Source organism: Rana temporaria, chromosome 13, assembly GCF_905171775.1.
Source record: "Rana temporaria chromosome 13, aRanTem1.1, whole genome shotgun sequence".
NCBI lineage: Eukaryota > Metazoa > Chordata > Amphibia > Anura > Ranidae > Rana > Rana temporaria.
In genome coordinates this window covers 15,219,222-15,246,734 of record NC_053501.1, presented here as the reverse complement: position 1 = coordinate 15,246,734, position 27,513 = coordinate 15,219,222, and the positions used below count along the sequence as shown (strand labels likewise).

Here is a 27,513-nt window from a genome sequence, read left to right as displayed (position 1 = left end):
GGCCACTTTAGGGTGTGCGCGGTATTACGCGGGAGCGCGTTATACCGCGATAAATACGGTACTTCTCTACATCGCCCTGTGGCTGTTCCAGGACAAGGCGTCCACATTGCTGTGCCATCACTTGGCTTATATTGGTCATGTAGTTAAATGAGCCACCCAATGCCACTCCAGTGCTCCCAGCTTGTCTGTTTCCAGTTAAGCCATGGATTGTTGTATAGATGTCCCACCTGTCCTCCTATCGGGTACTTAAATTACCGTATTTATCCGGCGTATATTGCACACTTTTTTGCCTGAAAATAGGGTATAAATCGTGGCGTGCGCGATATACGCCGATACCCGCGCTGTGTTTGAACCACTGCACCGACATATAACCGAGCGCAGTACACTCGGGTATAGTCGGGCAGGCTCGGCTCCTCTCGCGGTCACGTCTGTGCCGTCCATGTACGTCCTTTACGAGAGAGGAGCCGAGCCTGCCCGACTATACACGAGTGTACTGCGCTCGGTATACGTCAGCGCAGTGGTTCAAACACAGCGCGGGAAGGGGATCGAGCAAAGAGGACACCACGATTGGCCGCAGAAGGACGCCGGACCGGACGAGGCCGCCGATGGACGACGGGCAGGACGCGATGGACGACGGGCAGGACACCGACGAGGGCATTCAAACTGTAAGTATTTTTTTTTTCAGGAATTTCCCCTCAAGTTCGGGGGTGCGGCGCTATACGCCGGGGCGCGTTATAGCAAGATAAATACGGTAATTTCTCAGTTATGGCCCAGACCAGAAGCAAACAGTTTCAATTTGAAGGAGCTATAATTGTGTGGATTACATTTTGTTGGTCGCGGACTGCGGTTGGCACAAGCGATAACATGTTCGAGTCCATTTTGTTCTTGGGCAAGCACAGGCCTTAGTCCTTAAAGCGGGAGTTCACCCATTTATTAATTTTTTTTTTTCTCCCCTTAGATTCCTGCTCGTTCGGTCTAGGGGAATTGGCTATTTGTATTAAAATATGAGCAGTACTACCCGTTTTCGAGCTGCATCTTCTTCCGTCGCTTCCGGGTATGGGTCTTCGGAGCGGGCATTCCTTCTTGATTGACAGGCTTCCGAGAGGCTTCCGACGGTCGCATCCATCGCGTCACTCGTAGCCGAAAGAAGCCGAACGTCGGTGCGGCTCTATACTGCGCCTGCGCACCGACGTTCGGCTTCTTTCGGAAAATCGTGACGCGATTGGATGCGACCGTCGGAAAGCCTCTCGGAAGACTGTCAATCAAGAAGGAACGCCCATTCCCGCAGCCCATACCCGGAAGCGACGGAGAGGATGCATCTCGTAAACGGGTAAGTACTGCACATATTTTAAAACAAATAGCCGATTCCCCTAGAGAAAACGAGCATTAATCTAAGGGGAAAAAGTGCCCTCTAAGGGTGAACCCCCGCTTTAAAAACGACTTTTCAGGGTAGACACGGAAAGGTTTTGTATAATCAGGCAAACACAAGGAGAGGGCAGTCATTAACCACTTCCGACCGCCGCCTGTATATGTACGTCCACAGAATGGCACGTACAGGCAAATGGCGTACAGGTACGTCCTTGCCTTCTAGCGGGTGGAGGGTCCGATCGGGACCCCCCCGCTACATGCGCGGTCGGGATTCCCGCGGGGAGCGATCTGGGACGACGGCGCGGCTATTCATTTATAGCCTGCTGCGTCGCGATCACTCCCCGGAGCTGAAGAACAGGGAGAGCCGTATGTAAACACAACTTCCCCGTGCTTCACTATGGCGCTGCATCGATCGAGTGATCCCTTATATAGGGAGACTCGATCGATGACGTCAGTCCCTACAGCCACACCCCCCTACAGTTAAACACACACTAAGTGAACACTAACTCCTACAGAGCGCCCCTGTGGGTTAACTCCCAAACTGCAACTGTAATTTTCACAATAAACAATGCTATTTAAATGCATTTTTTGCTGTGAAAATGACAATGGTCCCAAAAATGTGTCAAAATTGTCCGAAGTGTCCGCCATAATGTCGCAGTCACGAAAAAAAATCGCTGATCGCCGCCATTAGTAGTAAAAAAAAAAAAATAATAAAAATGCAATAAAAATATCCCCTATTTTGTAAACGCTATAAATTTTGCGCAAACAAATAAAAAAAAAAAAAAAAAAAAAAAAAAAAAAAAAAAAAAAAAAAAAAAAAAAAAAAAAAAAAAAAAAAAAAAAAAAAAAAAAAAAAAAAAAAAAAAAAAAAAAAAAAAAAAAAAAAAAAAAAAAAAAAAAAAAAAAAAAAAAAAAAAAAAAAAAAAAAAAAAAAAAAAAAAAAAAAAAAAAAAAAAAAAAAAAAAAAAAAAAAAAAAAAAAAAAAAAAAAAAAAAAAAAAAAAAAAAAAAAAAAAAAAAAAAAAAAAAAAAAAAAAAAAAAAAAAAAAAAAAAAAAAAAAAAAAAAAAAAAAAAAAAAAAAAAAAAAAAAAAAAAAAAAAAAAAAAAAAAAAAAAAAAAAAAAAAAAAAAAAAAAAAAAAAAAAAAAAAAAAAAAAAAAAAAAAAAAAAAAAAAAAAAAAAAAAAAAAAAAAAAAAAAAAAAAAAAAAAAAAAAAAAAAAAAAAAAAAAAAAAAAAAAAAAAAAAAAAAAAAAAAAAAAAAAAAAAAAAAAAAAAAAAAAAAAAAAAAAAAAAAAAAAAAAAAAAAAAAAAAAAAAAAAAAAAAAAAAAAAAAAAAAAAAAAAAAAAAAAAAAAAAAAAAAAAAAAAAAAAAAAAAAAAAAAAAAAAAAAAAAAAAAAAAAAAAAAAAAAAAAAAAAAAAAAAAAAAAAAAAAAAAAAAAAAAAAAAAAAAAAAAAACAAAAAAAAAAAAAAAAAAAAAAAAAAAAAAAAAAAAAAAAAAAAAAAAAAAAAAAAAAAAAAAAAAAAAAAAAAAAAAAAAAAAAAAAAAAAAAAAAAAAAAAAAAAAAAAAAAAAAAAAAAAAAAAAAAAAAAAAAAAAAAAAAAAAAAAAAAAAAAAAAAAAAAAAATAAAAAAAAAAAAAAAAAAAAAAATGAAAAAAAAAACAAACTAAAAAAAAACCTATCTATAAACGCCTATTTGCGATTTTTTTTACCAAAAATAGGTAGAAGAATACGTATCGGCCTAAACTGAGGAATTTTTTTTTTTTATATATGTTTTTGGGGGATATTTATTATAGCAAAAAGTAAAAAATATTGAATTTTTTTCAAAATTGTCGCTCTATTTTTGTTTATAGCGCAAAAAATAAAAACCGCAGAGGTGATCAAATACCACCAAAAGAAAGCTCTATTTGTGGGAAAAAAAGGACGCCAATTTTGTTTGGGAGCCACGTCGCACGACCGCGCAATTGTCTGTTAAAGCGACGCAGTGCCGAATCGCAAAACCTGGCCTGGGCATTTAGCTGCCTAAAGGTCCGGGGCTTAAGTGATTAATCGTTCCTTGGGGGTTTCAAAAGCTTCTCCTGTGCTGCTTACCAATTGGCCTGGAACGAAGAAGGTGACTTCTGCTGAGTAGAGAAGCCCTTCTGCTGAGTAGAGCGCCCGCTCAGCAACTGTGTACGATTGGCTGCAACCTGAGCAAACCTGTCAGTAGTACCCTACCAGTCCAAGAAAAGAGCACAGTTCCATCCCAGTTTTGGGGGCTGGCCAACGCCAAACTGCTCATAGCTTGACCGGGTCAGGGGACACCCCTCCAGCCTCTACTACATGGCTTAGATACTGTATTCAACTTCTCATATAATTACATTTGCCTGGTTTTCGTCTTTAGCGTGTACTGTGTTAGTCAGGTGAAAATCGGATTAAGATGGTGAATATGATCTTCAAAGGTTTTTAGAAAAGATGATGATGTCATCCAGATAAATGAGTGCTGTCCAAAAATTGAGGCCTCCCAAACATTGTTCCATGAGTCTCTGAAATGTACTAGGGGCATTAGTTAGGCCAAAGGGCATGCAATTCAAGTTATACAGTCCTAGAGGAATGATAAAAGCAGGTTTTTCTCGATCCTTCTCTCTCACAGGTGCATGCCAGTAGCCACTAGCCAAGTCCAAAGTTGAAAAGTAGCATGCCTGCCTTAAGGCCATGAAAAACTCTATTCATGGCAAGGGATAAACATCTCAATGAGTGTGTGCATTCAGCTTCCGATAATCCACACAGAAGCATATGCTCCAATCTTTTATTCTGAACTAGGACCATTGGGTCAGCCAACCAGCTCTGACTTTCTCAGAAGACCACACTCTGTAACATATTATGGAGTAAGTCCTTAATATGATCGCGGTGATCAGTGGTGATGTGTGTCACTCTGCATTGTCCGATCGTAGTAAAGAACCTCTGACGGAGGCCCCTTACCACGTGATCAGCTGTGACCAATCACAGCGTGAACTAGGAAGTGCCGGTAAACGGCTTTCCTCGGTTTGCGCTGACAGGGAGAGCAGATCCCTGTCAGAGCGGGTGAGGGGTCTGTGCTGATAATCGCAGCCTCATCAGATGTGCCACCAACAGTGCCCATCAGCTGCCAGTCAGTGCCCCATCAGAAACGCCGGTGCCCGTCGGCGCTGCATATCAGTGCCGCCTATAAGAATTTTATAACAGAAACAAAGAAAGACTTTTATTTTTCAAAAATGTTGGTCTTTTTTAGTTTGTTTAGCAAAAAATAAAAACCGCAGAGGTGATCAAATACCACCAAAAGAAAGCTCTATTTGTGGTAACAAAAATGTAGTTTGGGTACAGTGTCGCATGACCGCGTAATTGTCATTCAAAGTGCGACAACGCTGAAAGCTGAAATAGTCCTGGGCAGGTGGGGGGTAAAGTGCCCGGTATTACCCACTTAACCACTTAAAGACCTCAGGTGTTTTTCAGATTTGGTGTTTGCAAGACTAAAACAGTTTTTTCTGGGATCTGGGGTCAAAAAGACCTCAGATCTCATATTTAGGCTTAAATGCAAAAAAAAAAAAAAAAAAAGGAAAATGAAAAGAAAAGAAAAAAGGAAAATGACAAAAAAAAAATTGTCTCTTTAAGAGGCTGGGCGGGACTGACGTTTTAACGTCACTTCCGCCCAGCAGAGCTATGAGGATGGGTGGGGGCCATCTTGCCCTCACTCAAGTCCTCACTCTCCAGGCGGCAGCATCGGATCTCCTCCGCCGCTACCGACGGCTCCGGTAAGCGGCGGAGGGCGCGGAAAAGCGGCGTGAGGGGGGGGGGCCCCCTCTCCCGCCACCGATAACGGCGATCTCGCGGCGAATCCGCCGCGGAGACCGCCGTTATCGTTTACATGGCCGCCCGCTGAAAACATGGATATCTCAGTTGTGGCAGCAGCTGCTGCCGTTACTGAGATATCCATGTTTAAAAAGAGGACGTACATTTACAATAGGCGGGTCTTTAAGTGGTTAAGGACCGCCTCCTGCACATATACGTCGGCAGAATGGCACGGCTGGGCACAAGCACGTAACTGTACGTCCTCCTTGAGTGCCCAGCCGTGGGTCGCTGGCGCGCGACCCGGTCCGAAGCTCTGTTACCACGGCCGCGGGACCCGCGGACCCGATCGCCGCTGGAGTCCCGCGATCGGTTCCCGGAGCTGAAGAATGAGGAGAGCTGTGTGTAAACACGACTTCCCCGTTCTTCACTGTGGCGCCGTCATCAATCGTGTGTTCCCTAATATAGGGAAACACGATCAATGATGTCACACGTCCAGCCCCGCCCCCCCTACAGTGAGAAACACATATGAGGTCACACTTAACCACTAGGGGGTTAACTCCCAAACTGCAATTGTCATTTTCACAGTAAACAATGCATTTGTATAGCATTTTTTTGCTGTGAAAATGACAATGGTCCCAAAAATGTGTCAAAATTGTCCGAAGTGTCCGCCATAATGTCGCAGTCACGAAAAAAAACCGCTGATCGCCGCCATTAGTAGTAAAAAAAAAATTATTAATAAAAATGCAATAAAACTATCCCCTATTTTGTAAACGCTATAAATTTTGCGCAAACCAATCGATAAACGCTTATTGCGATTTTTTTTACCAAAAATAGGTAGAAGAATACGTATCGGCCTAAACTGAGGAAAAAAAAAGTTTTTTATATATTTTTGGGGGATATTTATTATAGCAAAAAGGGAAAAATATTGCATTTTTTTTTCAAAATTGTCGCTCTATTTTTGTTTATAGCGCAAAAAATAAAAACCGCAGTGGTGATCAAATTCCACCAAAAGAAAGCTCTATTGGTGGGGAAAAAAGGACGCCAATTTTGTTTGGGAGCCACGTCGCACGACCGCGCAATTGTTAGTTAAAGCGACGGCAGTGCCGAATCGCAAAAACTGACCGGGTCCTGCATTTTGGTCTGGTGTGTTTTGGAGATATTGCTTGGACACCAAACCAACTGTGCTGAGAACTATCAGAAGAAAGTCACCGCCCCCTCCTGCACTGAACTGTCACTTTACTAGTAACATACATCCATGACGACACTGTGGCTCTATAATGGGGATCCGCCCAGAAAGATCTGATTTGCTGGGTGACATTTCATCAGCTAGACGGCTGCTGGTTGTTAGCTCCGCCCTCTGGGCGGGTCCTGTGGCTTCTCAATCCAATCGCGATCGAAGGACACCGCAATAGCAACACTACATCTCCCCGCCCCATTTGCTGCGACGTCAGAGACAGTAGCAGCGTCCCTAGCAAAATCACGTGCTCTACGGCTCGGCACCTGCCCTTAAGAAAGATGGCGGCGGCTCTGGATCACGTGCCTGTGAGCGGGGCGGTCAGCAGTTCCGGGTCAGCCTGAGTCCAATATGGCGGCGGGCAGAGTCGGCTGAACTCGCCATGTCCGCCCTCGGCCGGTATGACCGGCACTGCGACTCCATCAACTCGGACTATGGAGAGTCAGCGCGGAGCTGCGCCGGCCCCGAGCAGGAGGAGCTTCACTACATCCCCATCCGGGTCCTGGGACACGGGGCCTACGGGGAGGCCACCCTCTACCGGAGGACCGAGGTAGTGCTTGCCCCTCCCCGGGGGCGGGTCGCTGAGTGGAACGGGGAGGGTGGGCTGTCTCTGTCTAGCGACCGAGGCACTTTATTGCACCTCCCTGGGGGCGGGGTTCTTTCTGCCTGAAGTGTACTCCTTGGGGGTGGGGTTCTCCACCTTACAGAGGACTAAATTACCATATGCTTCTTTTGTGGGTGTTTCCTCCACTGGAAGAATGAGGTACTGCACACTGCTCCTCAGGGGCGGAATCAGAGAAGGCTATTTTGGCAGGAGGGGCTTGAGAATGGCTCCTCAGGGGGAGAGCAAAGCAGGAGAAGGTTCCTGGGGGGAGGGTGAAGCAGGAAAAAGGTTTCTTTGAGAGGGTGAAGCAGGAAAGGGCTCCTTGAGGTGAGGAAGGGCACAGAAAAGGCCCATCGGGGAGGAGTTTGCATGGGAAGGAAGGAAGGAAGGCAATAAAGGCGCATGCGTCGTTCGTGAAAGAATCCCAGTGCCCATGCTCGAAATTCCGCCGCAAATCGTCATTGCTTTCGACGTGAACGTAAAGTACGTCCAGCCCTATTCGCGAACAACTTGCGCAAACAACGTAAAAAATTCAAAATTTGACGCGGGAACGACGTCCATACTTAACATTGGTTGCTCCTCATATAGCAGAGTCGGCATGATGCGGTGTCTGGACTGATATTGGTGATGTCAGCAGAGTGGACTTCAGTCTGCTCTGTGCTGAAAAAGGGTCACAGGAGTGCAAAATGAATTGCACTCCTGTGACCCAGAGGAGAAGCCCAGCCAAACGAGCTCAGGCTGAACTTCTCCTTTTAAGTGTTTAAACTGACCTAATTTACAGTCCGAAGTGCATCCCTTTGATCTTAATTCTAAAAGAACCAAATGATACAATGTTTCTTTTTATCTCTCAGCGCTGAGCAATGCTGTGATAAACTTTGCCAGCTGCCTTTTTTTTTTTTTTTGTGACAACTCTGAGCAGAGAATGGCTCTGCACTTGTTACATGAATTGTGGAAATGCTGGATTAAAATCGTGAGGGGCGTTCGAATCAATTTTTTTTTTTTTTAAGGATTAATTGTGCAGCTCTAGTCCTGCCCAGTGCAGCTGTTGGAGGGGGGGGGGGGATCCTGGCGAGTATATACTGTAAATGGTGGCCTCATGCAGTTGGATCAGCTCTGAGGAAGGGAGCGTGTCTACCGAAACACGTCATCTTCCCAACCCTAGAGGTGTGATATTCCTGTCACTGGAGTTTTGTGTTCGACATGCATTTTATCTTCTCATGTTTGCGAGTATGACTTTGGCGGGTTTAATAAATTTAATTGGTGTTGAAGGTAATGCACTAGGGCATGGGTGCTCAACCTGTGGCTCTCCAGCTGTTGCGAAACTACAATTCCCATGAGGCATTGCAAGCCGCTGACAGGTACAAGCATGTCTCCCAAAGGCTGAGGCATTATGGGAATTGTAGTTTTGCAACAGCTGGAGAGCCACAGGTTGAGCACCCATGCACTAGGGGTTTGCGCTCCCTCCTTTTTTCTTTGTAGTCCTTGCAGAGAATAGTGAAGGAAAGGCTCTGGAGAAGAAAGAGGGGCAGGAAAGGTTTCTCAGGGAAAGGGGGTGCCAATTAGGTTCATTGCAGCGAATAGTTCAGGAGAGGTTCCTCGAAAAGAGGGGAGGGAAAAGTTCCTCAGGGGAATGGGGTGCCAGAAAGTTTTCTTGGGAGGAAGGGGTCTTGAAAAGGCTCATCAAGAAGAAAATGGGGTGCCAGATAGGTTCCTTGCAGAGAATGGTGAGGGAAAGGCTCCAGAGAAAAAAAGGGTCGGGAAATGTTTCTTGGAAAAAAGGGGGTGCCAGGTTCCTCTGGGGGAAAAAAGGGTGTGGGAAAGGCTCCCCAAAAAGTAAGAGGGTCAGGAAAGGTTTCTCGGGGAGAAGAGGTGCCCGTTCCTTGCAGAGAAGGCTTGTGAGAAAGGCTCCCGGAGCAGAAAGGGGGTGAAAGGTTTCTTGCAGAGAATGGTGTGGGAAATTGTTCGCGAGAAGGAAGGGCGATAAAAGTTTTTTATGGAGAAGGGTGTGCCAGGTTCCTTTGGGAAGAAAGGTGTGGGAAGGGCTCCCCTAAAAGAGGTGCCAGAAAGTTTCCTTGGGAAAAAGGGGTGTAGGAAAGGCTCATTGAGAAGAAAAGGGGAGGCTGAATGGACGACGCGTTACGAGGGGAGATTGCCTCTTCCTCAGTGGATCTCCCCTCGAAACATGTTAGTAATTGTGTTGTTATATTCTGGTGCCAGAAGGTTCCTTGGGGAGTAGGGGTGTGGGAAAGGCTCATTGAGAAGAAAAAGGGCCTGGAAAGGTTTCTCAGGGAGAAGGTGTGCCAGGTTCTTTGGGTAGAAGGGGTGCAGGAAATGTTTCTTCGGGTGATGGGGAGGCCAAATAGGCTTCTTGGGAAGAAGGGGGGGGGGCATTAAAGGCTCAACGAGAAGGGGAAAAAAGGGGGCCGAAAAGGTTTCTCAGAGAGAAGGGGTGCCTGGAAGGTTTCTTGGAGAGAAGGGGTGTGGGAAAGGCTCCCCAAGAAGAAAAATGGGCAGGAAAGGTTGAAGGGGGAGGGGGTGCCATATAGTTTCCTTGGGGATAAGGAGTGTGGGAAAGGCTCCTGGAGAAGAAAGAAGGGCAGGAAAGGTTTCTCAGGAAGAAAGGGCGCCAGCTTCTTTGTGTAGAAGGGTGCAGGAAATGTTTCTCAGGGTGATGGGTGGGGGGGGGGGAGATAGGCGAGAGGGGTTGCGGGGAAGGCTGCCTATGTTAGGGAGAGCTTGAGGAAGGCTCCCCAAGCAGGAAAGATTTCTCAGGGAGGAGAGGGTGCGGGAAAGGTTTTTCAGGGAGAGGAGGGTGCGGGAAAGGTTTTTCAAGGAGAGCCAGGGACCAAAAATATAAGATACTTTATCAGTGTGTTAAAGCACAATGAAACTTTAGTAGAGGATTATTTCCCCTTCTCTTACACTGTTCTTGCTCGGAACTGTTTCACTAAAGGATGACTCGCTGGTTGTATGGAAGGAGGTTGGCTTGGCTCGACTTTCGGAAAAGGAACGCCGCGATGCTCTGAATGAGATTGTAATTTTGTCCCTCCTCCAGCATGATAACATCATAGCGTATTATAACCACTTCCTGGACAGCAACACACTGCTGATCGAGCTGGAGTACTGCAATGGTGAGTTGAATTTCAGCTGCTCCTCTCTGTGGAACTGAACTGTCTTCTTACCTCCATCCTCCTTTTTCACAGGTGGTAATCTGTTTGACAAGATCGTCCGTCAGAAGAGCCAGTTGTTTCAGGAGGAGGTGAGAGGTGGTGGGTGGAGGGAGCGGGGTATGGAGTTCCAGGGGAGGAGGTGGTGGGTGGAGGGAGCAGGGTATGGAGTTCCAGGAGGAGGTGAGAGGTGGTGGGTGGAGGGAGCGGGGTATGGAGTTCCAGGAGGAGGTGAGAGGTGGTGGGTGGAGGGAGCGGGGTATGGAGTTCCAGGAGGAGGTGAGAGGTGGAGGGAGCGGGGTATGGAGTTCCAGGAGGAGGTGAGAGGTGGTGGGTGGAGGGAGCGGGGTATGGAGTTCCAGGAGGAGGTGAGAGGTGGAGGGAGCGGGGTATGGAGTTCCAGGAGGAGGTGAGAGGTGGTGGGTGGAGGGAGCGGGGTATGGAGTTCCAGGAGGAGGTGCAAGGTGGTAAGTGGGGGGGAGAAGTATATAATTCCAGGAGGAGTTAGCGGATAGTGAAAGGGGATATACAGTATAGTTCCAGAAGAAGGTGATAGGTGGGGGAGGGGGGTTTAGAATTCCAAGAGGAGGTGGTGAGGAATGAATGAATGAATGAATGAGTGACTTGTATAGCGCTACACATGCAAACTGAATCGCCACTAGGCGCTTTTTGCAACCAGTATTTTCCTGGCTGGTGCAGTTATTTACCCCGTAGGATCTCAACATGCTTGGGACACACAGTCGTACACACATATATACTTGGCCAATTTGGACAGGTTCCAGTTAACCTACCAGCATGTCTTTGGAGTGTGGAAGGAAACCGGAGTACCCAGAGGAAACCCACACAGAGACAGGGAGAACATACAAACTCCAGGCAGATGGTGTCGTGGTCGGGATTTAAACCAGCGACCCTTTTGCTGCTAGGTGAAAGTTCTAACCACTACACCACTGTGCTGTAGTGGGACTCTATACCCCCTCCTCCACTCGCTATCGAGGGGATGTACAGGCGATGGCGAGTGGAGGAGGTGAGAAGTGGAAAGTGGGGTATAAGGTGCCCTTACTTGTCAAGGACCAAGGGGATGTACAGTATAGTTCCAGAAGGAGGTGGTGGGTGGTATAGAGTTCCAGAAAAAGGTGATAGATGGTGGGTGGGGAAGGGGGGTATAGAGTTTCAGGAGGAGGTGGCGGGTAGTGAAAGGGAATGTACGCTATAGTTTCAGAAGGAGGTGCTAGATGGTGAGTGGGCAAGGGGGTATAGAGTTCCAGAAGATGGTGGTGGGTGGGGAAGGGGTATAGAGTTCCAGGAGGAGGTGGTGGGTAGTGAAAAGGGATGTACAGTATAGTTCCAGAAGGAGATGGTAGATGGCAAGTGGAGGAGGGGGTATAGAGTCCCAGGAGGAGGTGAGAACTGGAAATGGGGGTATAGAGTGCCCTTACTTGTCAAGGACCAAGGGGCAGAACAGTATGTCATTGTGACATGTACATTTATTTTCTGCAGATGGTCATTTGGTATCTCTTTCAAATCGTGTCTGCGGTGAGTTGCATACACCGAGCTGGGATTCTTCACAGGTAAGTGTACATGTCCCATAGTCACTATATAGGGCAATGATAGATATACTGCTCCCTAGTGGTTTTGGTTGGAAGGTGGTGATGGTGGGTACACTGCCCCTTAGTGGTATCATCTTGAAGGGGAGTGGGTACACTGCTCCTAGTGGTAAAATGATAAAGTGGAGGTTATGGCGGGCACACTGCTCCACCGGTTACATCATGGAGGAGAGGTGATGGTGGGCACACTACCCCTACTGGTAAAATCATGGAGGAGAGGTGATGGTGGGCACACTACCCCTACTGGTAACGTCATGGAGGAGAGGTGATGGTGGGCACACTACCCCTACTGGTAACGTCATGGAGGAGAGGTGATGGTGGGCACACTACCCCTACTGGTAAAATCATGGAGGAGAGGTGATGGTGGGCACACTACCCCTACTGGTAACGTCATGGAGGAGAGGTGATGGTGGGCACACTACCCCTACTGGTAACATCATGGAGGTGGGTGGCTTTTTAGTACGTGTTAACGTCTCCAGTTTCTCTTTACAGAGACATTAAGACATTAAACATCTTCTTAACCAAAGCCAACCTAATCAAACTGGGAGACTATGGACTGGCAAAGCAGCTGGGCTCCGAGTTCTCGATGGCAGAAACGGTAAGCCTCTTGTTGTATAGAATATAGAAGAAATTATTTGCATCTCTTCAGTTTTCGAATCTGACAGGAAGAGAATACAATTAAAGGGGTTGTAAAGGAAAAATTAGTTTTCCCTAAATATCTTCCTTTCCCTTAGTGCAGTCCTCCTTCACTTACCTCATCCTTCCATTTTGCTTTTAAATGTCCTTATTTCTTCTGAGAAATCCTCACTTCCTGTTCTTCTGTCTGTAACTCCACACAGTAATGCAAGGCTTTCTCCCTGGTGTGGAGAAAGCCTCTTGAGGGGGGAGGGGGCGAGCAGGAGTGTCAGGACGCCCACTAACACACAGCTCCTTTCACTATCTGCAAAGTAGAGAGCGTCCTGACTCTCCTGCTCGCCCCCTCCCCCCTCAAGAGGCTTTCTCCACACCAGGGAGAAAGCCTTGCATTACTGTGTGGAGTTACAGACAGAAGAACAGGAAGTGAGGATTTCTCAGAAGAAATAAGGACATTTCAAAGCAAAATGGAAGGATGAGGTAAGTGAAGGAGGACTGCACTAAGGTAAAGGAAGATATTTAGGGGGAAAAAAAAATTCTTTACAACCCTTTTAAATGCTATCTCGCATATGTCATTGTGGTTGAGCAGATTCCGATTTTTTTTTTTTTTTTTTTTTTTTTTTTTTTTATAAATGTCCCTTCCTGACTAGTTCTCTGTTTATAACCAAAACATAGCTATATCCCAAATTTTATACAGTGCTGAGTATATAACAGCCTCACAGGGAGGGCATGGTTTTCAATGAATCAGTTAAAACAAAGACTTGCATTATAAGAAGAGGCATTAAAGCACAACTACTGTGTTGTGCTGCCAAGCAAGAAACAGCTAAAGTACGTAATGGGCAGACATGTCTGTGTGTACATACATCATTACAGATGATACAAATTGTTGTATATATGTTTGTACAGTCCAGTGCTGTGGTCACATACATGTATAATGTGTTTGCAGTGTGTGGGCACCCTGTATTACATGTCCCCAGAGCTGTGCCAGGGGGTGAAGTACAGCTTTAAGTCCGACATCTGGGCAGTAGGATGTGTGCTGTACGAGCTGCTGACTCTGACAAGAACCTTTGATGCAACGGTAAGTGTCCATCTCCCTTTCCTACACTCTTCTCCTTCCAGCAGTTCCCCCCTCCGCTCCACTCCACTCCTCCTGTTGGCGGTTCCTCCCTCCCTCCCCTCCGCTCCACTCCACTCCTCCTGTCGGCTGTTCCTCCCTCCACTCCACTCCACTCCTCCTGTCGGCTGTTCCTCCCTCCACTCCACTCCACTCCTCCTGTCGGCTGTTCCTCCCTCCGCTCCACTCCACTCCTCCTGTCGGCTGTTCCTCCCTCCGCTCCGCTCCACTCCTCCTGTCGGCGGTTCCTCCGCTCCTCTCCTCTCCACTCCTCCTGTCGGCGCTTCCTCCGCTTCTCTCCACTCCTCCTGTCGGTGGTCCTTCTACTCCACTCCTCCTGTAAGTCCCTCCCTTCTCTCCACTCTGCTTCTCCTGTAAACGCGGTCGCTCCACTCCTGTCAGTGGTTCCGCCCTCTACTCCACTCCTCCTGTTAGCGGTTCCTCCCTCTACTCCACTCCTCCTGTTAGCGGTTCCTCCCTCTACTCCACTCCTCCTGTTAGCGTTTCCTCCCTCTACTCCACTCCTCCTGTTAGCGGTTTCTCTCTCTACTCCACTCCTCCTGTTAGCGGTTCCTCCCTCTACTCCACTCCTCCTGTTAGCGGTTCCTCCCTCTACTCCACTCCTCCTGTTAGCGGTTCCCCCCTCTACTCCACTCCTCCTGTTAGCGGTTTCTCTCTCTACTCCACTCCTCTCCGGTCCTTCTGTCAGTGGTCCCTCTACTCCACTTCTCCTGTAAGGAGTTCCTCCCTTTGCTCCACTCTGCTTCTCCTGTAAGGGGTTGCTCCACCCCACTCTTGTCAGCGGTTCCTCCCTCCGCTCCACCCCACGCTCTGTGATTTCACCCTCCACTCCTTTTCTCTCCGGTTGGTGGTTGCTTCGCCTGCTCTTCCCCTGTCAGCCATTCATTCATCATCTTATTCTTCACTGCCTGCAGAATCCTCTGAATCTATGTGTGAAGATTGTGCAAGGAAACTGGGGAGTGCAGCTGGACAACAGCGTCTACTCCCAGGAGATGGTTGATGTGGTGCGGTCCTGTTTGGAGCAGGTGAGTGTATACTCCAGATGCTGATTGTAGGAGGTTACTGCTTAGTTCAGGAGCTGATTTGTTATAGTGTGGTCCTTTTCTGTAGAAAGTTAGTGTGTCCTCGAGAAACTGATATATGTAGTGTGGTCCTGTGTGTAGCAATTTAGTGTGTACTCCTGTAGCTGAGTGAGGTAGTGTGGTCCTATGTGTAGCAGGTTAGTGGTGTACTCCAGGAGCGGATCGATCTAGTGCAGTCTTTTGCATAACAATTGGTGTATAGTCCAGGAGCTAATTGATATAGTGTAGTATGGCTATGTTTGAAGCGGGTGTGTACTCCAGAGGTTGAATGTGGAAAGCTGACAATGTATTTTCTGGCCTCATCTGTGTCCTCTCTCTCTAATTCAGGAACCAGATATGCGACCGAGTGCTGATGAGATCCTGGAGAGGCCTCTGCTGGCCCGGAGGGGGAGGTGAGGCTGGACGATGTGCATCTTCTAATGTGCTCTTTCCAGTAGTCCTCTTTGCAGGATAATTTTTTTGCTCTGGTTTCTCCACAGAGAAATGGAAGAAGAGGTTTCCCTACTGAACAAGTCCAACAAACGCTCCAGGTGAGAGCGCTTTGGAACGCGCAGCAGCCCCTTGTGCTAATCCCCAGCTGGTACCATGTCTCATCAAGTCCCTTCTCTCTCCCAGGCCAGGCGCAGTAAATGAGGCGCCAATTGCAGTGGTGACCTCTCGAAGCAGTGAAGTTTACGTGTGGGGAGGAGGAAAGTCCACTCCTCAGAAATTGGACGTTTTTAAAGGTGGTTGCCGTGCGCGGCAGGTCTGTGCTGGAGATGCTCATTTTGCGGTGGTGACTGTGGAGAAGGAGTTGTACACCTGGGTGGTAAGTGCTGCAAGTTGCTGGGGGTTGGGTAAACACAAGATGTGCCAGGATCCAATACCATAATATATTCTCGTTGCTTAGAACATGCAAGGGGGATCAAAGCTGCATGGGCAGCTGGGCCATGGAGATCGTGCCTCTTATCGACAACCAAAACATGTGGAGAAGCTGCAAGGCAAATCTATGAAACAAGTCAGCTGTGGAGGGGATTTCACTATGTGTATTACAGGTTAGTATGAAGGGTGGATGAAGACATGAGAGGGAGCCTCAGGGCTGGATGAGGTTAGAGGGGCCCCTGAGGGGTGGATGAAGGGAGGAAAAGGGGCCCCTCATGTTGACGAGGAAGCGAGAGGACATCAAGGGTGGATAAGGAGGTGAATTATAAGCATCTTCTTTAAAAGGATTGCAGTCGGATTTTGAAACATTGGCTCCACTCCACTCCTCCTGTTGGCTGTTCCTCCCTCCGCTCAACTCCACTCCTCCTGTTGGCTGTTCCTCCCTCCGCTCCACTCCACTCCTCCTGTTGGCTGTTCCTCCCTCCGCTCCACTCCACTCCTCCTGTCGGCTGTTCCTCCCTCCGCTCCACTCCACTCCTCCTGTCGGCGGTTCCTCCGCTCCTCTCCTCTCCACTCCTCCTGTCGGTGATCCTTCTACTCCACTCGTCCTGTAAGGAGTCCCTCCCTTCGCTCCACTCTGCTTCTCCTGTAAACGCGGTCGCTCCACTCCTCTCCTGTTAGCGGTTCCTCCTTCTACTCCACTCCTCCTGTTAGCGGTTCCTCCCTCTACTCCACTCCTCCTGTTAGCGGTTCCTCCCTCTACTCCACTCCTCCTGTTAGCGGTTCCTCCCTCGACTCCACTCCTCCTGTTATCGGTTTCTCTCTCTACTCCACTCCTCCTGTTAGCGGTTCCTCCCTCCGCTCTGCTCCACTCCTCTCTGGTCCTTCTGTCAGTGGTCCCTCTACTCCACTCCTCCTGTAAGGAGTTTCTCCCTTTGCTCCACTCTGCTTCTCCTGTAAGAGGTTGATCCACCCCATTCTTGTCAGCGGTTCCTCCCTCCGCTCCACCCCACGCTCTGTGATTTCACCCTCCGCTCCTTTTCTCTCCGGTTGATGGTTGCTTCGCCTCTGTGCAAAACGAACTGCACGGTGGAGGTATGACATGTTTGTTGTTTTTAAAAAAAAAAAAATATATACCTTTTACAACCCCTTGGCAAGGAGGTGAATTGTATGAGCATCATCTTTAGATGAATTGCAATCAGACCTTTAACCATTATTTGTAGAGTGTGACCATTGAACCAGGCAGTGGAAACATGATGAGGATAGTGATATGATATATAATGGTGGAGGGGCCTCAGCCCATTAACCTTGTATGTCTTCTTCAGATGAAGGCCAGGTCTACTCTTTCGGCTCAGACTATTATGGCTGCCTCGGCGTGGGTCAGGCTGAGGGCTCGGAGGTTCTAGAGCCCATTCTGGTAGACTTCTTCTTGAATGAGCCAGTTGAGCAGGTGTCCTGTGGTGACAGTCACGTCATGGTGCTAACGCGAAGCAAGTCTGTGTACTCCTGGGGTTGTGGAGAGTATGGTGAGTGTACTGTGGTGTTCTCTATATGAAGACATTCTGGATCTGGTGGGCTCGGTGTAATCTATATGTCTCCTGTAGGACGCCTAGGCCTGGACTCAGAAGATGACGTCTACTCTCCTCAGAAGGTGACTCCTCAGCCCTCTTTGTCCTGTGCTAGTGTTTTTATATCTATGTATGCCTTGTGCTGTAATCTCTGCTCTCGGACTTGGACACTGTATCAGGTTTTTCTTCACATCCAATTTTCCTCTCTGTGTCAGGTGGAGGTGCAGCGAGGCCTCTGCATTGTGAGCGTCAGCTGCGGCTCAGATGGCAGTTTTCTCCTGACACAATCTGGTAAAGTTCTTGCCTGCGGTTCGAATGAACACAACAAGCTGGGGCTGAACCAGTGCACGGCTGGATTAATTAACCATGAGGTGAGAGCCTGACCACTCCTTGACTAAAATGTGAGGATTTCACTACACAGGGTGACCAAACTTTCTTCTCCTTCCAGAAGACCTATGAGGAGGTGCCGTACACCACCTCCCTGACGCTGGCCAAGCTGCTGTCCTTCTATAAAGTGCGTAGCATCTCTCCGGGAAAGACGCACACTGCTGCCATAGATGGTGAGATGTGTCTATAGTCTTCCCTCTGTCCCTTGTCATCTTCCCATGTCACTTACACTCCCTCTGCTTTCTTGAATAGAGCGTGGCAGGCTCTTGACGTTTGGTTCCAACAAGTGTGGGCAGCTAGGTGTTGGAGACTACCGGAAACATCTTGGCATTAACCTGCTCGGAGGACCTCTTGGAGGGAAACAGGTGATCATAGTGTCCTGTGGGGATGAGTTCACCATTGCTGCTACAGCTGGTGAGTAAACCTGCCTGTGCTAGCGGCACTGTGTGCTGTGGAACTTTTTAATGAAGGATTTCTCTCCTCAGATAATCACATATTTGCCTGGGGAAACGGAGGAAATGGACGTCTAGCCATGACTCCTAATGAACGGCCTCAAGGCACTGACATCTGTACCTCGTGGCCTCGTCCGATATTTGGCTCATTACATCATGTGCCCGAGCTCTCTTGCCGTGGCTGGAACACCATCCTCATTGTGGGTGAGTATTTGGAAATTGTGTCTTGTTGGTGGGGTATGATGAGATTTTTAAGCCTCTTATGCTAAGATCTCTCTGCTTTCTTCCCGTAGAGAAAGTCCTCAACTCAAAGACTATCCGGTCAAACAGCAGTGGCCTGTCTATTGGAACCCGTGAGTGATTGGCTGGGATGGGGGGGGGGGGGGGGGGGTGTCTATCGAACCCCATGAGAGGTTGGCTGGGAGGGTTGTATCAGAACTGGTGAGTGAAGGCTGGGGGAGAGGGTTAAAGGCATGGGGAGGGCATTAAGTCTTTTGCATCTCTTATGCCAGGGGTCCCCAACCCCCGGGCTGCTGTCCACGGCCTGTTGTTGACCAGGCCGCACAGCAGGAAATGAGTGCTGACCACGGTCTGCACAGGGCTATCGCAGACCACAGTTGCCGCGCAGCCATACCGGTTTGTCCTTTTCCGGCAACTCTGCCCACCTGGCTAATGATGTCATACAATCAGGGCAGGGGCAGGAGGAGCTGCAAATCAGAATAGAGAGCTCTTCCTGCCCCCTGACGATAGGGTGACATCATCAGGAGGGTGGGGGAGCCGGGAGAGGACACACGGACTAAAAACAGCCTCTGCCCTGTGTGCTGTGCAGGAGAGGCAGAGATTAAAATTAGAATTGGAAAGTTTCATATTAGAGGGGAAAGGGGGGCAGCAGACTGCAGGGGCATTGTGATTGCTAGGGGCACTGTAATATAAAAGGGACTGCACTGATTTACAGAGCAGTCCCCTTTACATTACCGTGGCCCCTTTACATTAAAGTAAAGGGCACTGTGATGTAAAGGATACTGCACTGTCATTTAAAGGGGGGGCTGTGATGTGAAGGGGAACTAAGGATACTGATGTAAGGGGGTGCTGAGGACAGACTCCGTCAATAGCCCATCCCTGACCCTGAACCCCGCCCCTCCCCCCGGGTAAATTGACTGCAGTGAAACTGGTTTCTGGTGCCAAAAAGGTTGGGGTCTGCCATCTTACAGGACCAGGGCTTATTTGCTGGGTAGCTCTGATAAAGAGATGGGAATATTTTTACTTACAGTTGCCCAGAGCTGCTCATCAGGGGGATCTGCACAAGTGGAGGTTGACAGCGCACGGGATTGCCTGTCTTCTGAGCCCAGTGATGGTGGGTTCCGTGGCACAATGGAGGCGGAGCCAGAGACCAGTCCATTTAACACCACAGAAAATATGGAGAGCAGTGCTTGTCCCAGCTGGTTGCGGCAGGTAACAGGACCATGCCAGATACATTTGTTTAGGTTCTGCTTATTAATTGCTCTGTGTGTATTTGAAAGCTATGAACTTCGGTTTGTGTATCTGCAGGAGCTGGAAGAAGCAGAGTTTATCCCAATGCCAGATACACCATCCTCTGCAAGTATGGATGTGCCGCAGGTTATATCGGCATCTCTTCCACAGCACACAGAGGCCTCTCCGTCAGCAACGTCACAGAGTACAGAGGAGGTTCTACAGGTGAGAGGGAGGCCATGTGGAGGATGGATGGGGGAAGTACAAAGTAGGTTCTAGAGGGGGAGGACATGTGGAGGACTGCTGGGGAAGTACAAAGTAGGTTCTACAGGTGACATGGAGGCCATATGGGGGGGATGGATGGGGAATTACAAAGTAGGTTCTACAGGTGAGAGGGAGGTCATGTGGAGGATGGATGGGGAAATACAAAGTAGGTTCTACAGGTGAGAGGGAGGCCATGTTGAGGATGGATGGGGGAAGTACAAAGTAGGTTCTACAGGTAACATGGAGGCCATATGGGGGGGATGGATGGGGAAGTACAAAGTAGGTTCTACAGGTGAGAGGGAGGCCATGTTGAGGATAGATGGAGAAGTACAAAGTGGGTTCTACAAGGGGAGGCCATGTGGAGGATGGATGGGGAAATACAAAGTAGGTTCTAAGGGTGAGAGAGAGGCCATGTGGAGGATGGATGGGGGAAGTACGAAGTAGGTTCACCAGGTAAGAGGGAGGCCATGTGGAGGATGGATGGGGGGGGTACAAAGTAGGTTCTACAAGGGGAGGCCATGTGGAGGATGGATGGGGAAGTACAAAGTGGGTTCTACAGGTGAGAGGGAGGCCATGTGGAGGATGGATGGGGGGGGGGGGGGGGAGTACAAAGTAGGTTCTGCAAGGGGAGGCCATGTGGAGGATGGATGGGGGAAATACAAAGTGGGTTCTACAGTTGAGAGGGAGGCCATGTGAAGGATGGATATGGGGGAATACAGGGGAGACCGGATAGGTAGGAGTACAGAGGAGGTTTAACAGGTGAGAGGGAGGCAATGTGGAGACTGGACAGGGGGCATGAGAGTTGATATGATTTCCTTCATCCCGTCCAGCTCTGCACTCCATACTGTATATAAGGCTGGGTACACACCTCTGGGGCGGCCGCGGTTCGCACTGGAAAAGGGTCATGTGTGTCTTTTGGCTTAGTTTCAGGTTCGAATTCAGGCAAATATTAGGGCCGTATTCGCACCTGAAATGGAGAACAGGGACACACCAGACCCCCTGCTGTGAGCCGCAGCTAGTGAGAATCTGGCCTGAAATGTTACTCTTGGTTTGCAGGAGCAGCAGGGCTCCAGCTGTGCGTGTAATGCTCTGCAGGAGGAGGTACAAAGGCTGCAGACTCTTGTGTCATCCTGTAAGAGTGAGCAGGAGAATCTACGGCGAGAAAACACGCAGCTGACGCTAAGAGTTCAGGAGCTTGAGGACAAATTGCAGGTGCTGATGCAGGTGAGCGTCCATTCTGTTGTATGTTTATAATGAAGAGGGCCGCTGTGCTATATACGTTTTTATTTAAAATCTGAAAGCAATCTTTGTTTATACTGTATAAAGCGGAGCCCATTCCCATCATGACAGCTTGTGTGACACAACAAGAAGTGTGTGCTCTCTAGCCACTTGCCTACCAGACACTTTCAATCTTTTCTGCCCAGGCCAATTTCCACCTTTCAGCGTTGTCACACTTTGAATGACAATTGCACGGTCATGCAACACTGTACTCGTGAAATTTTTATGATTTTGTTGACACAAATATTATTTTGGTGTAATTAATCACCACTGGGGTTTTTTATTTTTTGCTAAACAAATGAAAAAAGACCAACAATTTTGAAAAATAAAATTTTGTTTTGTTATGAAACTTTGGCAATAAGTAATTTTTCTTCTTCGCTGATGTGTGGTGATGAGGCGTCACTGATGATCAGGGCACTAATGATTAGAGGTCCACTGATATATCGGACAATTTTTTTTTTTTTTTTTTTTATTAATTGACCGATTGTATTGCAAATTAGGCTGATTAATTTATGCACTAGCCGGTTCACACAGGGGCGATCCGACTTGCGGGGCGACTCAGCGTGACTTATGTAATAGAAGTCAATGCAAGTCACCTGAAGTCTCCCTGAGTCCTATTTGGGCAGCCTGCCAAGTCTGAGAACATGCTGTTAAAAGAAGCAAAGAGATGCAATGTTTCTACTTATCAAAGGAATGAACACCAGTGTGTAGATGATCTCAGTTTAACCATTTAAAGACTTGAGGCCCCTTTCACACTACTGCAACTTCAAAATCACGTGATTTTACTGCAATTTTGCAGTGATTTCAGAGAATGCCTGTGTAAGTGGCATCAAAATCGGACAAAAGTACTGCAGGGACTACTTTGAAGTCGCAACGACTTGAAGTCATACTAATATGAATGGTTGTCATTGGAAATAATGGAAAACAACTTGTCATGCTACTTTGCCATCACAAATCGTGGGACAAGTCGTATAAGTGTGACAGGGGCCTCAATCTTTTCTGACATGTGTTGCTTACAAGTAAAGATCCAGTATTTTCTGCTAGAAAATCAATTGGAACCCCCCAATATATATATTTTTCTAAGCAGAGACTTTAGAGAATAAAATGACGTCTGTTTTAATATTTTATGTCGCACCGTATTTGCGCAGCGGTCTTTCAAACGCAATTTTTTGGGGGGAAAAAAATACACATTAATAAATGAAAAAAATAAATGGTAAAGTTAGCCCATTTTTTTTTTTTTTTTGTCATCCACCTGTTTTTGTGTATTTATTATTTAAGATGGATAGATAGTGTTTTTTTTTTCCCCCTATCTAAATTATACAAGTGCACTGATTGGAGGCATGTTGTGTTTAATAAATGCTTAATTGAATACATTTTCTGTATCGCTTATTACTTAACTGTCAGATTTTATGAGATGAAGGGGGAAAAAAATAAAAAAATAATCGGAATCATATATCAGCCGCCGCAATTTCGAAATATCGTCATTGGCCAGAGAAAAACCCATATCGGTCGATCTCTACTAATGATCAGTGGAAATGTGCCCTGTCACAGGAAAGCCAGTTATTGGCTTTTCTTTCCTCAGACAGTAACAGGGCTGAGGAAAGGAATTGCTAATAACTGGCATTTGTTTACCATATGATCAGCTTTGCCCAATCACAGCTGATCAAATGTAAACTGTCGCTGCAATTGGCCCTTTACCTCGATCAGGGATCAGCTTTGTTTGAAGGACACCGCAATCACAGACCATCATTTGGCTATAGTGTGGTCGGGAGGAGGCTGGTGTGACAGTGCTTGGGAAGGGGTGGATTGAGTTTGCTGTCCAGCCTGACACCGTAATAGTCGTGGGAGAGGTGTCTTCCCCCGGTCTGACACCATGGTGGGAGGTGAACCAAAAGATTGAGAGCTGGTTCTCTATTTTTCAGACGAAAAAGTTCCTGTCGGAAAATCCGCTTGTCTGTATGCAATTCCAACGCGCAAAAAAAACACGCATGCTCAGAATCAAGCAGAAGAGCCGAACTGCCTATTGAACTTCATTGATCTCGGCTCGTCGTACGTCACGCGTTCTTGACGGTCGGAATTTCCGACAAGATTTGTGCGACCGTGTGTATGCAACACAAGTTTGAGCCAACATTCCGTCAGGAAAAATCCATGGTTTTCTTGTCGGAATTTCCAATCGTATGCATGCGGCATTACACTTTGTTGGTGGAATGTGTGGGAAAGTTCCCCCCCCCCCCCCTCTAGTCTGACTGTGGTGGGTAATGAAGTGTGCTCTGTAGTGGAGGGTTAGAGCATGCTTGCTAGCCTGATACCCGGTTTGGGGGGGTGCAGGAAGGAGGTGTCAGGTGTGCTCTGCAGCCTGACACCATGGCGGGAAAGGTGCTCTCCAGCCGCAGGGGTGAGACTTGGCGGGGTGTGGGGGGTAGAGGTGTGCTCTCTATTCTGACTTTGCGAGGGGGGGGGGGGGGGTATTGGATGGATAGGGGGAGAGTTCTCTCTAACTTGACACCCTCAATGGGGAAGAAGTTGCGAGGAGGGAATGGCATGCAAGCTGTCCAGACAGATTTAGAGATAAGTGGAGCTGTAGACTAATGTTGTTGGTATAATGTTTTTTTATTTTTTTTCCCAGCAGGGTCAAACAGTCAGCCACCATGGAGAGGTTATACAGAATCTTCAGAAACAGGTAAGTGACCATTATGGGGGCCACCATTGATAGGATACAAAGAGGCAGATGATTGGTTCTGTATGTTGCTGACAGGCAGTAATTGACTCAAGTCATCAGATTTCACTATAACAATTCTAAGATCAGCTTACGCAGTTAAAGTGATACTATATATATATATATATATTTTTTTTTTTTTAAGCGAACCTAAACGTCATACTTACCTCCACTGTGCAGCTCGTTTTGCAGTGTTCCGGATTTCCCCTGGCTACTGTCTCGGCTCCTCCCCTCTTCAGATAACCCCCTATGGGAAGCTCTCTCCCAAGGGGGTTACCTTGCGGGCACGCTCCCGAGTCCTGCATTTGGCGTCCATAGAAGCGTAGTGCAGGACTCGGCCCCACGTCATTGGATTTGATGGACAGCAGCGGGAGCCAATGGCTGCGCTGCTATCAATCTATCCAATAAAGAGCCGAGAACCCCGGGGAAACATCAAGCGTGTTCTCGACGTGGGACTTTCAAGGGCTCAGGTAAGTAAAACGGGGCTGGGGGGCCGGTAACTGTCAGATGTTTTTTCCACATTAATGCATCCTGAAAAAGGGTTATAAACATGAGGGCTTATAACCCCTTTCATATTTCAGATCTGTGCTGAAGCAAAGAGCTGTCATCCCCTGGCTTTGTCAGGAATTATACAAAGATATACCTATAAAATGTGCTGCAACCCACAATTCCCTCTAAAACACAGAGAAGCAGGAAGCATCACGCATATCCTCTTCTCTGTACTCCTCCAGTGTAAATGGAAATGCTGGTCAGATTGTGACTTTTTTTCTACAATCATTACACACGGACTCTTTTATAACTAATGTAACTTTTTATTGTTTACTTAGAGCTGTGTACTGTCTTTCCTGTAGGTGGCGCTTTGTGCAAAAGGACTATCGCCAGCTGCTGGCAGTGCGGAGACCTCCCGGGAGGATTCAGATGCAGAGTCATGGTGTTTCTTGGGTGCTGACCCCTGTCGTTCTGCCTCTGGGACCCCCATGTGACAACCCTTGCAATGGACACACAAACTTTTTTCTAGTGCCTTATACGAGTACTGTCTCTAGACGCCCGCCTCACATGTGGAACATTTATTGCCAGACTGGACGATGGTTGTACACAGCCTTTGCTGTAGAGGCCGAGTGCTATTACTGTGGATGGCTGCCGAAACAGTGAGCAAGAGCACCGCCTCAGCATCTGACACACTGTACACAGCTCAGTATTCAGCTTCTTGGCCATTACTCACAGTAACGTTGAAATAAAACACTGTGTGGATGCCATGTCAGCCTATTCCTGACCACGTATAGTGTGCTGGGGGTACCGGTTTGTAAGGTCCAATGCTCTCTGGAGTATATATAACTTATGTAATGATAATGTCTCTTCTCTGTATACTAGTCAGATCTCCAAAACATTCTGCATTACCAACAGGGACTAGGAGTAGGATTTATTTTTTATCCATTGAGTCCTGATTCACACTGATGCAAATTCTATGCAGATTCGAACTGATAGGCATAGATTAGATTCGCATGTCATTCTGATCCAATCAAAAAAATGAAAAAGGGCCCTGTGTACGTTGTGCATTTTATCTCCAGCCAAGCCGAATCCCCTCAGAAATCTAATTTAAAAGAGTAGTAAAGGTTTTGGTTTTTTTCCATATTCATACTTACCTAGGTGAATGTAGCATCGGTCCCCCAACTCCTCTACACTGAGAACCGTGTGATCAAAAATCAGATCCCCGAGCAGAGAGCTGCTGCCTGTCAATCAGCAGCTCTCCGCTCTGCCCCTTCATGCTCACGGGTAGCGCTGTGGCGCACAGCCGTCTCAGCGTCTCGCTGAGAGCGGTGTCAGTCAAGGCACCTGGTGGATCCAGACTTTATTGTCGCAATGACGCAGTTCGCTCTCTGCTGAAAACTGGTCACAGGAGTGCAAAATTGCACTCCTGTGACCCATAGAAGAAGCCCAGCCAAACAAGCTTTGGCTGGACTTCTCCTTTAATTTGCATTAGAATCGCACATGTCGCAACAGAATTTGCATTGCATCAGTGTGAACCGAGACTAAAGCAGGCCATACACGGTCGAACTTTGAACATTTCTTTTTTTTCAAAATCAGAAAGTTTTATTTTTTTTTGTGATCCGCTGATACCATTGATTTTCGAAATTTGGCAGACAAAACCTTCATGTTGCCGGGAATATTTGTTTCTCTCCGGGAATATTCTTTTCTTGCACATGCGCATTTTATTTTCAATTGCATTTCTCGCACGATTTTTCTCCCATCATTGATCAGAAAATCGTTTGTTTTTCAAAAAATGTACAACATGTTGGATTTTTCAAATTTGTTTGCCGCATGAAAATCAGCTGTTGCTGCAGCCCACTAACGGTGTGAAATTCGTATGAAAATTCTTTGATACGATTTTCAAAATAAAATTATTTCGAAATTCGAACAGTGTATGGTCGCCTTTAGGGACAGGAATTTAGATACTGCCATCCACAGGAAAAAGGGACACTGGCAAAGAAAAACAATGTAGTCTAGCCCAATATAACCCCCCTCCTACTCTTACCATGCCTTGTGTTTTTTTTTTTTTTTTTAGTGGCCTAGGAGGATGGATACCTTTTCCTGACCTCTGCTGAGAAAAATCTTAAAGCGGAGGTCCACCCTTAAAAAAAAAAAAATAGCCAAAAAGGCTACAAAAAAATTACAATTTACCAGAAGTGCCTGTTACTAGGTAGATTGTCCTAATCTGCCACTTCCTCGTCCACAGTGATCTTCGCGCTGCCTCCTGGGGAAATGGGGAGCGGTGTCTTCTGGGACCTGTGTGTGTCCCAGGAGACATCCGCCCATTCACATAGCGCCACGTGACTCGCGCATGCGCAGTAGGGAACCGGGAAGTGAAGCTGCAACGCTTCACTTCCTGATTCCCTCACCAAGGATGGCGGTGGTTCAGCCGAGACTCGAGCGATTGCTCGGCTTCCGACATCGCGGGCACCCTGGACAAGTAAGTGTCCTTATTTAAAGTCAGCAGCTACAGTGTTGGTAGCTGCTGACTTTTATTTATTTATTTTTAACGCCGGCCCTCCGCTTTAAGTACTTTACTTTTTTGCTAGTTTTTTCTTGTTGCTTCAGCTGGTCTCTACATAGCAGCAATCCAGATCTAGGCTTGCAGGCCATACCTGGACCATGCTGAACTGGATCTGTGACACTAGCCATGAATGTCACTTTGGGCCAAGCACCGTGGCTCTTTCCAGACTAGATTGTACTGTTATCTGTGAAGCTCTTTTCAGGTCCAGAACCGGGCACAGACTTGGGTGTGACACTGTGGAGTTGATTTACTAAAACAGGAGAGTGCAAAATCTCATGCAGCTGTGCATGGTAGCCAATCTAACTTCAGCTTGTTCAATTAAGCTGGCAAAAAAAAACATGGAAGCCAATTCTGTTTCTATGCAGAGCTGCATCAGATTTTGCAAATCAACCCCTTTGTGTCTTAAGACTCACTTTGTAAGTAAGGTTCAGGCTGAAGCAGATCAGCATTTCCTCAGCCTAGATTTAGACACTATTAGGTAGATTCAGTAAGAGTTAGGCCGGCTTATCAGTAGATCAGCCGGCCTAACTCAGAATCTACGCAGTTTTACGCAGTTTCCGTAAAGGCCTTTACAGGCCTAAAGTTATTCCACCTATGAGGTGGAATAACAATGTTAAAGTATGGCCGCCGTTCCCGCCGCGAGGTTCGAATTTTTTACGTCGTTTGCGTAAGTCGTCTGCGAATCGGGAGTTACGTCGTTTATGTCCACGTCGAAATCAATAGGCCCGTACGGCGTACTTAGCCGCAATGCGCCCTGGGAAATGTAGGCGCCCGGCGCGTGCGCAGTGTAAAAAAATCGTGAGGTCAAGCCTCATTACCATTAAACACGC

The 27,513-nt window shown here is 47.1% G+C and overlaps 1 protein-coding gene across 3 annotated transcripts; it reads left to right on the top strand.

The window, feature by feature from the left end:
• The first annotated feature begins 6,711 nt into the window (after positions 1-6,711).
• NEK9 (NIMA related kinase 9) lies at positions 6,712-24,887 on the top strand. 3 transcript variants are annotated; one of them, XM_040333386.1, is made up of 23 exons: positions 6,712-6,960; positions 9,968-10,145; positions 10,218-10,273; positions 11,679-11,749; positions 12,278-12,383; positions 13,365-13,496; positions 14,468-14,578; positions 14,963-15,027; positions 15,115-15,165; positions 15,251-15,443; positions 15,525-15,669; positions 16,822-17,022; positions 17,101-17,147; positions 17,280-17,435; positions 17,516-17,624; positions 17,704-17,865; positions 17,937-18,107; positions 18,197-18,256; positions 19,174-19,355; positions 19,452-19,598; positions 20,694-20,861; positions 23,542-23,595; positions 24,483-24,887. In XM_040333386.1, the coding sequence occupies exons 1-23, from the start codon at positions 6,793-6,795 to the stop codon at positions 24,612-24,614; spliced, it is 2,865 nt and encodes a 954-aa protein (XP_040189320.1). In that variant the 5' UTR covers positions 6,712-6,792; the 3' UTR covers positions 24,615-24,887. The 3 variants fall into 3 exon arrangements, with proteins under 3 accessions (XP_040189320.1, XP_040189318.1, XP_040189319.1); XM_040333384.1 differs by having other exon boundaries at positions 6,713-6,960; positions 17,513-17,624; XM_040333385.1 differs by having other exon boundaries at positions 6,714-6,960; positions 17,513-17,624; positions 23,545-23,595.
• Positions 24,888-27,513: the final 2,626 nt, after the last annotated feature.